We start from the raw sequence: 15,434 nt of genomic DNA, 5'->3' as shown, positions 1-15,434 counted from the left end.
TTCCTCCCTCACAACAAACACTCTGTGAGGTGTTAGCACCATGCACTGAAGCAGCCTGAGCCAGGTGCACAAGCAGCAATGAGCTTCCTTTGTTAATCTCTTAGAATGTCCTCCCGGGCTGATTTATTTTGCCAGCAACTTAGTGACCAGAGAGCCTTCCCATTATTAATAGGCCTGGCTGGCGCACAGGCTGCACCCCCTTCCCCCTTCCCAGCTTGTGTTTGTCTTTTTTTACAATCTCGGAAGTTGCTAAGAGATCGTAAACAGTGCTCAGGCAGTAGCAAAAGATGTGTGGCTGTGCATCTAGCGCTGCGGACAAAAAGTCATATTCTCTAAATCAGCCGGGAGATGCTTCTTCTTCGAAGAAAGGCACAAATTCAACTTCCAAGAAGATGGCCAAGCCGTAAGTGTTAATCCTGTCCCCTTTCCCTCTAGCAGGCTCTCATACATTTTCCTTGCTCTGTGTGTGTGTGTGTGTGAATGAGGTTCCACAGGAGAGGAAAAGACAGAGGTTTCACAGCTTGTGGGCTGGGCTGTAATGAGTTTCTCACACTTCGGCAAAACTAATCATACTGTCTATTAAAATGTTTAAATCCTAGGGGAGAATAGGAAAGTCCTCCAAGTGCATTTTCTTGATATGCACTTTAAAAAATTGAATACTTTATTTTTCAAACCTATATCCCACACTTCCTTTTGAAATCCCAGAGCCGCTTAGATGGGCTTCTCACTGGGCAACTAGCAAACCCAGGTCAACTCCTAGCCGCTGCTTCACTAAGGCTAGTAGAGGGAGTAGAGTCCACAAACAGAAGCCGGAATTGTCCAAAATGAGTTGAAAGCATCGGAGCCAACTCCTAAGGGCCGAGGTCCCTTTGCCACCCCCTTATAAAATATTTGAGGGGTCTGTACCCCTAGTAAATGAGCTTTGCCATTCAAATGGTGTAGGTTGCACCACGACATGTGATTATGTGGGGCAGGGCTTACTTGCCCCCCAATATTATATTCAAGTTGGCACCCCTGGTTGTAAAGGTCTTATCTTAAGATGTGCTCAATATACACAGGCACAGATTCTATTATTGCATGCAACCAAATCTGATTATGTTTTGAGGGGCATTACATTTTTATCCTATATCTCAGAAAAGAAAAGAAACTTTTAACGAAAAGGAGAGTGACCAGCCCAATATTAAAAACCCTCCCAATCTGCTCTCAGATCAAAAAATCATTTCTTGCTACATTAACCACCCAGTAACAATGCCTATTTAATTTCCAGTATTCCAATATCCAAGCAGCTGGCTTCTATAAAAGGTAAGTGAGCTACTCCCCTTGTTTCCTTTATACATTCATCTATTTTCCTGGACAGGGCAGCATAAAATGCTGTGATGCACAGAGCATTTCTAACCATGTTTACTTCTAACCTTATTCTATTGGGCTCACTCCCAGGTTATTGGGGTTAGAATTGCAACCTGAATATATTGCAACACAAAGCACACACCATTCTCATCCCAAAGCCAAATGTTTTTGAGGTTCTCTTAAGAACGTCTAAGGAAACAAATATGTTTTTAGTTGATGCTGAATTTTTTATTATTATTTTTTATAAATATTTTTATTAATTTTCATTTGCCACGTACATAACATAAACATAGACCTCGACATAAACATGAAAAAAGTAAATTAGAAAAAAGAATTAATAAAAAGCAAAAAAGAAAAAAGAAAAAGGAAAAACATTGAACATTTACATTACAATATACATTTCAAATACACATACTGACTTCCTTCCCTTCTGGTTTCGGGTTTCTTAAATTAGAGGCTTCACTTTCTGCAGCTGGTACTGGTTACTAATTTTTACATCGTAAGTTTTATAACATACCTACTATAGTTGGTAAGTTTCTATAATTTCCATCAATATAAACCATAAATTTATTCCAATCTCCAATAAACTTTGTATTTTTTTGATTTCTGACCCTTTGCGTCATTCTTGCCAATTCAACAAATTCAAATAATTTTGACTGCCAATCCCTCACCGTTGGTAATTTTGTGCTTTTCCAGTTTTGTGCGATTAATATTCTGGCCGCTGCTGTCGAATATTGGAATAAAATTCTATCTTCTTTCTTAATTTCTTCTCCAATGATTCCTAATAGAAAAGCCTCTGGCTTTTTAAGGAATGTGTACTTAAATATATTTTTTAATTCATTATAGATCAGGTTCCAAAATTTCTTCACTTCCTCACATGTCCACCACATGTGTAGGAAGCTACCTTTTATTTTGCATTTCCAGCAGGCCTGATGCTGAATTTTTTTTTTAAATGAGTTGGTACCATACATTACTCAGAGGGGAGGGCATTCCATCAATGGAGTGCCACTGCTGAGAAGCCCATTCCTGCATCATCACAGAATGAATCTCTTCCCACACCAGGATGCTAACAAGGCCCCTCTATAGATTTTAAGGGTTGGGCAGGCTCAGGGCTATTTTTGCAAAGTGGCAACTCTAACCATCAGCCTGAATCACAACCCTCTCTTAGTCTGCAAGGTTGTTCCACGTCTAACCAGACATCCATAGTGTTGGGCTCTATTACAACACACCGGACCACTGCTAAGGGTCTTCAAAGCCTTCCTTTGAATCCTGCAGCTGGCTCTTCTGCAGGTAGCTCACAACCATCAACACCCTTGCCGTACAAATGCAGTATGCAGTGTCATTGCTGTTAACTGCAGGAAGCTCAGAATAATTTACTCTCGCTGACTCTGGACTCTACTGTTCTTCTTGTTGTTGCTGTTTCAAAAACTGCTTCCGTTGGCCTCCCACTTACTGTATTTCACCCCTCAGCTCTAGGGAAAGGCTCGGATCTGGAGAAAGCTGTTGCAACAGCAGCCTTGGTTTATGACAACGTTGCAGACACAGAGGGCAAGCTCAGCAAAGCCGAAGCAAAAAAGTTGCTCGAGACTCAGTTTGTGCATTTTATGCAGGTAAGTTATGCAGGTAACCCCCATGCTTTTCAACATCTACATGCAGGCACTGGGAGAGATCTTCAGGGGGTTTGGGCTGGGTGTTCATCAGTATGCGGATGATACCCAGCTCTACCTCTCTTTCAAATTAGAACTAGTGAAGGCGGTGAAGGTCCTGTGTGAGTGTCTGGAGGTGGTTGGAGGATGGATGGCGGCTAACCGATTGAGACTGAATCCTGACAAGACAGAAGTACTGTTTTGAAGGGACAGGAGGCAGGCAGGTGTGGAGGTGCGCAGCCTGGGAGTCATTTTGGACTCACAGCTGTCCATGGAGGCACAGGTTAAATCCGTGTCCAGGGCAGCTGTTTACCAGCTCCATCTGGTACGCAGGCTGAGACCCTATTTGCCTGCGGACTGCCTCGCCAGAGTGGTGCATGCTCTGGTTATCTTCCGCTTGGGTTACTGCAATGCACTCTACCTGGGGCTACCTTTGAAGGTGACCTGGAAACTACAACTAATCCAGAATGCGGCAGCTAGACTGGTGACTGGGAGCGGCCGCCAAGACCATATAACACTGGTCTTGAAAGAGCTACATTGGCTCCCAGTATGTTTCCGAGGACAATTCAAAGTGTTGGTGCTGACCTTTAAAGCCCTAAACCTCGGTCCAGTATATTTAAAGCCCTAAGCCTTGGTCCAGTATATCTGAAGGAGCGTCTCCACCCCCATCGTTCTACCTGGACACTGAGGTCCAGCACTGAGGGCCTTCTGGCGGTTCCCTCACTGCGAGAAGCCAAGTTACAGGGAACCAGGCAGAGGGCCTTCTCGGTAGTGGCGCCCTCCCTGTAGAACGCCCTCCCACCAGATGTCAAAGAGAACAACAATTACCAGACTTTTAGAAGACATCTGAAGGCAGCCCTGTTTAGGGAAGCTTTTAATGTTTGATGTATTACAGTATTTTAAATTTTTTTTTGGAAGCCGCCCAGAGTGGCTAGGGAAGCCCAGCCAGATGGGCGGGGTATAAATAAATATTATTATTATTATTATTATTATTATTATTATTATTATTATTATTATTAATGTGTTGAAGGGAGTGATCAAACTGGTGTAAAGGGAACATCTGGGGAAGGGACCAAACTCCTCAGCCCTAGGCCAAGAGCATTGCCAGGCCCAGTTGAAAGTACCAATATCGCCTTTAATAAAGCCTTAACTTTCTGGGGTTTGGAATATGTGAAGGACCACCTGCTGAGATCTACTGGGGGTGAGGAGTTGCATGGTACCCCATATCCCACTGCTAGCTGAATGGGGGCTGGTGAGGGTTTAGGGGCCCAGAATCTGGAATTCCCATTTCTGGTGGTCTTCTTCTTCTTCTTCTCCCTTTGAAGGTAAACATTTGGTGAACAGTTAATCTTATGTGGGACCTGTTGTTGATTTTTCAGTATTATTGCTGCTGTTTTCATTACGTTTTCTATTGCTTTCCTCTTAATACAGTTTTCTATTTTGTCAGCTCAGAGGACCAAAGAGCAGCATATGAGATTTTAGTATAAGCTCCTCTCCAGGCCTTAAAAAAAAGCAGTGTGTTTTCAGAGCCTTTCTTCTGGCTACTTCTTCTGACATCAATCCATGTCAGCTGTTTTCTTTTCCTTTTTAGCATAGCTATTTGTGCCTTTGGCATTCTTGCACCAAACGTATTTGATTGTGTCTGTTAATAGTCTCTTGACGTAGAATCATAGAATCATAGAGTTGGAAGAGACCACAAGGGCCATCGAGTCCAACCCCCTGCCAAGCAGGAAACACCATCAGAGCACTCCTGACATATGGTTGTCAAGCCTCTGCTTAAAGACCTCCAAAGAAGGAGACTCCTTGGCAGCAAATTCCACTGTCGAACAGCTCTTACTGTCAGGAAGTTCTTCCTAATGTTTAGGTGGAATCTTCTTTCTTGTAGTTTGGAACCATTGCTCCGTGTCAGCTTCTCTGGAGCAGCAGAAAACAACCTTTCTCCCTCCTCTATGTGACATCCTTTTATATATTTGAACATGGCTATCATATCACCCCTTAACCTCCTCTTCTCCAGGCTAAACATGCCCAGCTCCCTTAGCCATTCCTCATAAGGCATCGTTTCCAGGCCTTTGACCATTTTGGTTGCCCTCCTCTGGACACGTTCCAGTTTGTCAGTGTCCTTCTTGAACTGTGGTGCCCAGAACTGGACACAGTACTCCAGGTGAGGTCTGACCAGAGCAGAATACAGTGGCACTATTACTTCCCTTGATCTAGATGCTATACTCCTATTGATGCAGCCCAGAATTGCATTGGCTTTTTTAGATGCCGCGTCACACTGTTGGCTCATGTCAAGTTTGTGGTCAACCAAGACTCCTAGATCCTTTTCACATGTACTGCTCTCAAGCCAGGTGTCACCCATCTTGTATTTGTGCCTCTCATTTTTTTTGCCCAAGTGCAATACTTTACATTTCTCCCTGTTAAAATTCATCTTGTTTGTTTTGGCCCAGTTCTCTAATCTGTCAAGGTCGTTTTGAAGTGTGATCCTGTCCTCTGGGGTGTTAGCCACCCCTCCCAGTTTGGTGTCATCTGCAAATTTGATCAGGATGCCCTTGAGTCCATCATCCAAGTCGTTGATAAAGATGTTGAATAAGACGGGGCCCAAGACAGAACCCTGTGGCACCCCACTAGTCACTCTTCTCCAGGATGAAGAGGAACCATTGATGAGCACCCTTTGGGTTCAGTCAGTCAGCCAGTTACAAATCCACTGTGTGGTAGCATAGTCAAGACTGCATTTTACTAGCTTCTTTACAAGAATATCATGGGGCACCTTGTCAAATGCCTTGCTGAAATCAAGGTAGGCTACATCCACTGCATTCCCTTCATCTACCAGGCTTGTAATTCTGTCAAAAAACGAGATCAGGTTAGTCTGACACGACTTATTTTTCAGAAATCCATGCTGACTATTGGTGATCACAGCATTCCTTTCTAGGTGCTCACAGACTGTTTGCTTAATGATCTGCTCCAGAATCTTCCCTGGTATTGATGTCAGACTGACTGGGCGGTAATTATTTGGGTCCTCTCTTTTCCCCTTTTTGAAAATAGGGACAACATTTGCCCTCCTCCAGTCTGCCGGGACTTCGCCTGTTCTCCAGGAATTCTCAAAGATGACTGCCAGTGGTTCTGAGATCACATCTGCCAGTTCTTTTAATACTCTTGGATGCAGTTCATCTGTTCCTGGAGACTTGAATACATCTAAACTAGCCAAGTATTCTTGTACTATCTCCTTAGTTATTCTGGGCTGTGTTTCCTCTGCTGAATCATTTGCTCCAAATTCTTCAGGTCGGGCATTGTTTTCTTTATCGAAGAAGACTGAGGCAAAGAAGGCATTGAGGAGTTCAGCCCTTTCTGTGTCCCCTGTTTGCATTTCACCATCTTCTCCTCTGAGTGACCCCACTGTTTCTTCTTCCTTTTGCTACGAACATACCCATAAAAGCCTTTTTTGTTGCTTTTAACCTCTCTAGCAGGCCTGAGTTCATTCTGTGCTTTAACTTTTCTGACTTTGTGTCTACACGTGCTGGCTATTTGTTTGAATTCCTCTTTGGTGGTTTCCCCCCTTTTCCATTTTTTGTACACATCCTTTTTTAATCTTAACTCAGTTAAAAGTTCTTTAGATAGCCACCCTGGCTTCTTTAGGCACCTTCCATGTTTCCATCTCATTGGTATTGCCTGAAGTTGTGCTTTTACTATCTCCCTCTTAACAAACTCCCAGCCATCATGAACTCCCTTTCCTTTTAGTATTACTGTCCATGGGATCTCACCCAGCACTTCCCTAAGTTTTATGAAGTCGGCTTTCTTAAAGTCAAGAAATTGAGTCCTAGTATGCTTGGCTGCTCCTTTCTGCTGTATAGTAAACTTCAGAAGAGCATGATCACTCGCGCCTAATGATCCTTCCACTTCTACCCCACTAACCAGGTCATCAACATTGGTTAGGACCAGATCTAAAATGGCTGTTCCGCTTGTTGCTTCTCCCACTTTCTGGACAATGAAGTTGTCTGCAAGGCCAGTGAGGAATCTGTTTGACCTTATGCTCTTGGCTGAGTTTGACATCCAACAAATATCCGGGTAATTGAAGTCCCCCATTACTACTATCTCCCTTCCTTTTGCATGCTTGGCCATCTGTTCCAGGAAGGCATCATCTATGTCCTCCGTTTGGCTTGGGGATCTATAGTAAACTCCCACAATGAGGTCACTGTTATTCTTCTCTCCCTTAATTTTGACCCAAATGCTCTCACTTTGGCTTTGAGGTTCTAAATCTTGGATCTCTTCACAGGTATACACATCCCTGACATATAACGCCACTCCTCCTCCTTTCTTGTCTGGTCTGTTTCTCTGAAATAGATTGTATCCCTCCATTATTACATTCCAATCGTGGGACTTATCCCACCAGGTTTCAGTGATGCCTATTATGTCATGTTTAGTTTGCTGTACCAAGAGCTCAAGCTCATCTTGTTTATCGATTTGTCGATTTGGCCTTGTAACTTTCCCAAGAGAACAAATGCTCTATCCAATTCAGCCTGAATTTTCCCTCCTCCAGCCATTCTTGTAGTGTCCCTAAACCCCCTCTAGAGGGATTTTGGTTCCTTAATGTTCCTTTCAGCTTAAATCCAAAAAACAAGTTAGTTTGTATCAACCCTTTCCTATTTTCGACAAATTGTAACAAATATAGCCAGCAGAAGCAACAGAAACAAAGTTCTCTTTTTCCGTCTTGACAGCTAACTTGACAGCTGTCAAACTCTTCAATACTTCGTCAACAGGCTCTCTCGCGGGACGCTCCCGGGTCCGGGGGGGTGGAACTTCAGCTCCCAAAATAGTTCTTCATCCTCCAGTAAAATTTCTTATAATACCAAACCGTGAAATTAAAGTCTTTTACAAGAAAGAAAAAAAGGATTCTCTTGACCTTAGTTAGCAGGTCCTTTGCTTTAAATTATTTACAAAGCGGGGGGGGGGGGTGGACTTCCTTTTTAAACCTTCCCCGCTCGTGCCTAATTCATCAAAATTTCCTTAAAATTCCAATTTCCGTACTACTCACGGGTTGTTGCTTTAGAGTCCAATTGTTCAAAGGAAAAAGTCAGCGCTCTCCGACAATGGCATTGCGGCTTCACTCTGCAGAAGAAGCATTCTACTCTCAGCACCGCGCCGCACCCCGTCCCCGTTCCAGAGCCTTTAAAAAGGCTCCTTCGCAGCTTGGGGGGCGCAAATGGTGTCCGCCGAGTCACCACGCTCACAGGCATCCGCGCCTGTGATTTTTAAGGGTCCCCGCGTCGCCGCAGCGGCAAGACCCGATCCTGCGGAGCCGGTTCCCTCCGAAGCTCAGAGGGAATCCGCCATTAGTCGATGGCGCTAACCCAGAAGTCCTCTAATTGCTTCAATTTCCTGCCCAGACTCTCATAGTCTCTTTTGATCTTCTGGAGGCTATTGCTTGCAGTGTCATTGGTTCCCACATGAACCAAGAGGAAGGGGTATTTGTCAGTGGGTTTTATGATTCCTTGCAGTCGTTCAGTTACATCTTGGATCTTAGCCCCGGGGAGACAGCACACTTCCCGAGACATCTTGTCAGGCCCACAGATCACTGCTTCTGTTCCCCTCAGTAGGGAATCCCCTATCACCACTACACGCCTCCTCTTAGGTTTGGTCGGGGTTCTTCCGTGAGCTGTCCGTTCCAAGGTCGCCTGCACATTCCCTGAGGACTGACTTTGCCGCTCGCCTTCATATACCTGATCGATTGTAATGAGGGAGAGATCCTCAAATGGAGTCTGTTCTTTGTCTTCCATGCTAGGGGAGAGGACCTCAAAGCGATTGTGTATTTCTAAACAATCAGAGCGAACCCTGGGCCTCCTACTTCTTTGAGTCACGTTTCTCCATATATCTGGCTCCTGTGTTGGTGAACTAGCCTCCTTCTCAGGGGAGTCCCCTGTCTCCTCCTTGGTAGAGACGGTGTGCTCTGTTGCTTCCAAGAAGAGCTCCAGCTCTTCTTTGGAGCATAGCTACACGTTCCTCCAGTTGCTGGACTTTGTCTTCTAAGAGGGCAATCAACATGCAATTGCTGCAGGTAAAGCTGCCTGCAACCTTTGGCAAGATAATAATAATAATAATAATAATAATAATAATAATAATAATAATTATTATTTATATCCCACCCATCTGGCTGGGCCTTCCCAGCCATTCTGGGCGGCTTCCATAAAAACCAAAAATACAGTAAAATCACACGTTAAAAACTTCCCTGAACAGGGCTGCCTTAAGATGTCTTCTGAATGTCAGGTAGTTGTTTATCGCTTTGACATCTGCTGGAAGGGCATTCCACAGGGTGGGCGCCACTACCGAGAAGGCCCTCTGCCTGGTTCCCTGTAGCTTTGCTTCTCGCAATGAGGGAACTGCCAGAAGGCCCTCGGTGCTGGACCTCAGCGTCCGGGCAGAATGATGGGGGTGGAGACGCTCCTTCAGGTATACTGGACCGAGGCCGTTTAGGGCTTTAAAGGTCAGCACCAACACTTTGAATTGTGCTCGGAAACATACTGGGAGCCAATGTAGGTCTTTCAAGACCGGTGTTATATGGTCTCGGCGGCCGCCGCATGTTATATGGTCTCGGCGGCCGCCGTTATATGGTCTCTAGCTGCCGCATTCTGGATTAGTTGTAGTTTCCGAGTCACCTTCAAAGGTAGCCCCACGTAGAGTGCATTGCAGTAGTCCAAGCGGGAGATAACCAGAGCATGCACCACTCTGGCGAGACAGTCCGCAGGCAGATAGGGTCTCAGCCTACGTACCAGATGGAGCTGGTAAACAGCTGCCCTGGACACAGATTTGACCTGTGCCTCCATGGACAGCTGTGAGTCCAAAATGACTCCCAGGCTGCGCACCTGGTCCTTCAGGGGCACAGTTACCCCATTCAGGACCAGGGAATCCTCCACACCTGCCCGCCTCCTGTCCCCCAGAAACAGTACTTCTGTCTTGTCAGGATTCAACCTCAATCTGTTAGCCGCCATCCATCCTCCAACCGCCTCCAGACACTCACACAGGACCTTCACTGCCCTCACTGGTTCTGATTTAAAAGAGAGGTAGAGCTGGGTATCATCTGCATACTGATGAACACCCAGCCCAAACCTCCTGATGATCTCTCCCAGTGGCTGCATGTAGATGTTGAAAAGCATGGGGGAGAGGACAGAACCCTGAGGCACCCCACAAATGAGAGCCCAGGGGTCTGAACACTCATCCCCCACCACCACTTTCTGAACACGGCCCAGGAGGAAGGAGCGGAACCACTGTAGGACAGTGCCCCCAGCTCCCAGCCCCTCAAGATGGTCCAGAAGGATGTTATGGTCGATGGTATCAAACGCCGCTGAGAGATCCAGCAGAACTAGGAAACAGCTCTCACCTTTGTCCCTAGCCCGCCGGAGATCATCAACCAGTGCGACCAAGGCAGTTTCAGTCCCATGATGAGGCCTGAATCCCGACTGGAAGGGATCAAATGGTCCGCTTCTTCCAGGCGTGCCTGGAGTTGTTCGGCAACCGCTCGCTCTATCACCTTGCCCAAGAATGGAAGATTTGAGACTGGGCGATAGTTGGCCATTGTGGCCGCATCTAAAGATGGTTTTTTAAGAAGCGGTTTAATAACTGCCTCTTTCAGCGGGTCTGGGAAGGCTCCCTCACGGAGGGAAGCATTCACCACCCCACGAAGCCCATCGCCCAGTCCTTCCCGGCTAGCTTTTATAAGCCAGGATGGGCAAGGATCCAGGAGACAGGTGGTTGGTTTCACTCGTCCAAGCAGCCTGTCCACATCCTTGGAGGTAACAGATTGGAATTGATCCCACTCAACTTGACTAGACAGAACTCTAGCACTCTCCCGCCCTGGCCCTGCTCCCACGGTGGAGTCTACTTCTTCCCGAATCTGAGCGATTTTATCTGCAAAAAACTTTGCAAAATCATTGCAGGAGAACATGTGGCCCGTACTGGGCCCCGATGTTACAGGTGGTTCCGCTAAATTGTGAACCACCTGAAAAAGTCTCCTGCTGCTGTTTTCTGCAGATGCAATAGAGGCGGTGAAGAAATTCTTCTTCGCCGTCGCTATCGCCACTTGGTAGGCTCGACGTTGAGCTCTAACCTGTGTCCGATCAGATTCGGAAGGAGTTATCCACCACCGGCGCTCTAGCCGTCTCAAAGATTGTTTCATTGCCCTCAGATCCGTGGAAAACCACGGGGCTCTCCGGGCTCCATGCAATCGGAGAGGGCGCTTCGGAGCCAAACAGTCAATAGCCCTGGTTAACTCCGCATTCCAGCGGGCCACCAGGGAATCAGCTGAAAGGCCATCAACATGGGATAAAGCATCCCCTACCACTCTCTGGAAACCATTTGGATCCATTAAGTGGCGGGGGCGGACCATCCGAATTGGTCCCACCTCCCTGCAGAGGGGATGGGTCGCAGAGAAGTCCAGTTGCACCAGGAAGTGATCTGACCATGGCACTTCTTTTGTTTCACTTTTACTTAGTGTCAGATCACCAACATCCATAGAGGTAAACACCAGGTCCAAGGCATGTCCGCAGCTATGGGTTGGGCCAGACTTATTCAGGGACAGCCCCATGGAGGCCATGCTTTCCACAAAGTCCCGAGCTGCCCCTTGTAAGGTCGTGTCGGCATGGATGTTAAAATCCCCTAGGACGACCAAGCTAGGTGTCTCCAGGAGAACATCCGCCACGACCTGAAGCAGCTCAGGCAGGGAATCCTTGGTGCAGCGGGGAGGTCGGTACACCAAAAGGAATCCTGTACTGCCCCTATTGCCCAACTTCCAGAACATGCACTCAGAAAACTGGGTCTTCCCAATAGGACGCCCGGTGCAAACTAATGACTTTCTAAAAATCACTGCAACCCCCCCTCCCCGCCCACATGACCTGGGTTGCTGTGCGTAAGAGAAACCTGGTGGACAAGCAGCGGCAAGGACAGGCCCATCCAACCAAGTCTCTGCTTCATCCAACCAAGTCTCTGTTACACATGCCAGGTCAAGTCCTCCATCCATGATCAAGTCATGGATGGCAGTGGTCTTATGAATCATTGACCTGGCATTGCACAGCAGCACCTTCAGGTCATGTGGGTATCCCTTGCTGATTCTAGTATCCATCCGGTCAGGACCAGACCCGGAGGCAGGAATAGTCCTCAGACAACGACTAAACCTGCCTCCTCTGTAATGACATGGTCTGGTCTTAGCGTAACTCCTCCTCCTACCTGTGATCACTGAGATCGGTTGTCCCAGTGCATCCGCCCCTGTGGAACATGCCCCAGCCATTTTGTGGGCTGGGGCCCACTCCCCGGCAGCCCTGACCCCTCCCCCTAAGAACAAAATAACAACTTATACAAACAAACAAAACCAATAAAACAATACAAACAAAAAAATTTAAAAATTACAAAAACATCAAAATAAAAAAAAATAATTCCCCAACCCAACCAAACATCCATCCCACCCCCCACATACAAAAAATCCAAAAGAATTTTTAAAAAAACATTTTAAAAATACTCTGTGCCCCTCCTGCAGTAACACTGTCCTAGTGAGGCCTGGCAGGCCCTGCCCTGGGCCAGGTGGTAAGTGGCAGGAAGGAGCAGGACCCTCAGGCACTCACTCAGGGGAGTCCTCCTGGGCAGCAGGCAGCAAGCACCACACAGTCCTTATGAGGCTTCAGGCCCCGCCCCAGGCCAGATGGTAAGTGGCAAGAGCAGGGCCCTCAAGCACTCACTCATGGGAGTCCTCCTGGGCAGCAGGCAGCAAGCACCACGCAGTCCTTATGAGGCTTCAGGCCCCGCCCCAGGCCAGATGGTAAGTGGCAAGAGCAGGGCCCGCAAGCACTCACTCAGGGGAGTCCTCCTGGGCAGCAGGCAGCAAGCACCACGCAGTCCTTATGAGGCTTCAGGCCCCACCCCAGGCCAGATGGTAAGTGGCAAGAGCAGGGCCCGCAAGCACTCACTCAGGGGAGTCCTCCTGGGCAGCAGGCAGCAAGCACCACGCAGTCCTTATGAGGCTTCAGGCCCCACCCCAGGCCAGATGGTAAGTGGCAAGAGCAGGGCCCGCAAGCACTCACTCAGGGGAGTCCTCCTGGGCAGCAGGCAGCAAGCACCACGCAGTCCTTATGAGGCTTCAGGCCCCACCCCAGGCCAGATGGTAAGTGGCAGAGAGGAGCAGGGCCCTCGGCACTCACTCAGGGGAGTCCTCCTGGGCAGCAGGCAGCAAGCACCACGCAGTCCTTATGAGGCTTCAGGCCCCACCCCAGGCCAGATGGTAAGTGGCAAGAGCAGGGCCCGCAAGCACTCACTCAGGGGAGTCCTCCTGGGCAGCAGGCAGCAAGCACCACGCAGTCCTTATGAGGCTTCAGGCCCCACCCCAGGCCAGATGGTAAGTGGCAGAGAGGAGCAGGGCCCTCGGCACTCACTCAGGGGAGTCCTCCTGGGCAGTAGAAGATGCCTTCTAGGTATCTTCTAGGGAATGAGAGAAAGGGTCTTCTCTGTTGTGGCACCCGCAGCAAGAAGAAATGCAGGAGAGAAAAAGCAGAAGCAAAGTAAGGATAGAGAATCGTAGGCCTAGGGTCAGAATGTAGTCCTCCATGTGTCTCCATCTGGCCCTTCGGACCCTGGCCCCGCCACAACCCTCTTCCCTAGCTGCCTTGCTGCCTTGAGCACTTTTGCCTGGGTGGAATGTGTCCTTAACTGTGAGAATGCCTCTGACTTGTCTGCGTGGAGGATGGAGAGATGGTAGTATGCAGAAACCTCTGATGGCAAACATTGCGCAGGAACCGCAGGCGACTGCAGCTGTTCCCTCACCCTCCATCTTGAGAACGTGTCGTTGGGGGTGGCTACAGCGGTCCTCCATCATAAGAAGTGTGAAGACAGGACAAATAACTCCCCCCCCAAAAAAAACCCTAGGTCTCCCCCAACAAATGTTTGAGACTAGCTCCCCTAAATCTAAAAGATGGATCAAACTGCGCGCGCCGCTAGCTAATCACCTGCCTCAACAGAAACCCTGCCCCCTCTGACCTTTGCACAGGGGGAGCAGCTAATCAGCCACAAAGAAACACACACACGAGAAAACCCTTTTTGCTCCTTCTTCAGCTGCTGCCCTGCAAGCTTGTACGGCACTTCCCCTTAAATTGACCCTAATTTTGCAACCTGTCTAGGAAGCATGTTTTGTAGCTGTTCTGCTCTCCCTCATTAGCAGCCGTGATGAAAGCAGCTTCCATATTTTGCCACAACATGATTCACGTTTTTTCACAGGGTCAGGAAACCAAGCCGAAATACCAAGAGATCATTTCTGCTCTCGAGGAGAACAGGGACAGCGAAATTGACTTTGAAGACTTCATGGTTCAGCTACTTAGCCTCACCCTGATGTCTGATCTCCGGGAGGAGATCCGAAACGTGAAAAAAACAAAGTGATAAAGGATGCTGGATAGAACAGATCTTTTGGGTGGTGGGATGGGGGGGGGGGAGAGAAACTAAGGGGAGTATATTATTTTTATGGCATGTTTCCAGAATGAAATATAGATCACTGGTATCCTTGGCAGAATTGTGGAGCACAGATGTATGGGTGACCCCCCACTTATGTGGGGGTTTCGTTCTGGCGCCCTGCATGCATAAGTGAAATTTCTGTAAGTGGGGAGCATACTCTAAATACACTTTTCATGCCCTCTCTGCCACTGTCTCTCCAATTCAGATAAAAAATGCTGTACCAAAAATATCCGCAATGGAATTGAAGCTCTGGGGGCAGCTATCCCACACATCAGCTGTTAGGCGGGGAAGCTGAGCAGCCTAAACAAATCCACACTGTGTCTCCAGTCTCTTTTCTGCCCCCACTGAAGTCCTCTTCGGACTCCGGGGAGAGTCTCCTCAGAAGCCACCAGGGCTCTCCAGCTCTCGCACGCGCGCCATTTCCTGGTGTAAATGGAATGATTTAATTATTTCCTGGCACCACACATATACACGGTCTCACACAAGTTCATTGCACGCAAATTGGGGGATGCCAGTATTCTAGTAAAGATAGGAGTGCCTGGCGTGCTCTGGTTCATGGGATCACGAAGAGTCGGACATGACTAAACAACTAAACAACAACAAGTATTCTAAAAGGGGAGAAAAGGCTTTTTTAAAAAAAGGTTATCTGCCTTCCGTTAGGCTCTAGTGTGACCATCAAGGATCAGATGAGTAACCAACAACCCAAATATGTGCAGGTTTGCCCATTGAACTGCGGGGCTCATTCGCAAGTAAGGATGCACTTGGCTGCCAGAGGTTGCAATCCTGCGCACTCTTATTAGAGAGCGTCTCGTGAAACTTTTGAATCAATAAGCTTTTGAGTACATATGCATAGGTTTGGGCTGTAAGAGCAATTTGCATTTCAGTTGCACGTTAAAGGGCGAAGCAGTATGGCGATAAAGAGATACTGGCCCCAACCCAGAGATACTGGTGCGCAAGAAGTTGTTG

At 47.7% G+C, this 15,434-nt stretch overlaps 1 protein-coding gene across 1 annotated transcript; it reads left to right on the top strand.

Moving 5' to 3' along the window:
• Nucleotides 1-214: 214 nt before the first annotated feature.
• Nucleotides 215-14,984, top strand: SNTN (sentan, cilia apical structure protein). The gene is made up of 4 exons (XM_079964178.1): nucleotides 215-403; nucleotides 1,268-1,302; nucleotides 2,818-2,957; nucleotides 14,238-14,984. Exons 1-4 carry the CDS (start codon nucleotides 288-290, stop codon nucleotides 14,394-14,396), a joined length of 450 nt encoding a protein of 149 aa, XP_079820304.1. The 5' UTR covers nucleotides 215-287; the 3' UTR covers nucleotides 14,397-14,984.
• Nucleotides 14,985-15,434: the final 450 nt, after the last annotated feature.

The sequence above is a fragment of the Podarcis cretensis genome, assembly GCF_951804945.1.
Source record: "Podarcis cretensis genome assembly, chromosome: 2".
NCBI classification, from domain to species: Eukaryota; Metazoa; Chordata; class Lepidosauria; order Squamata; family Lacertidae; genus Podarcis; species Podarcis cretensis.
This window is presented reverse-complemented; position numbering and strand designations above follow the sequence as displayed.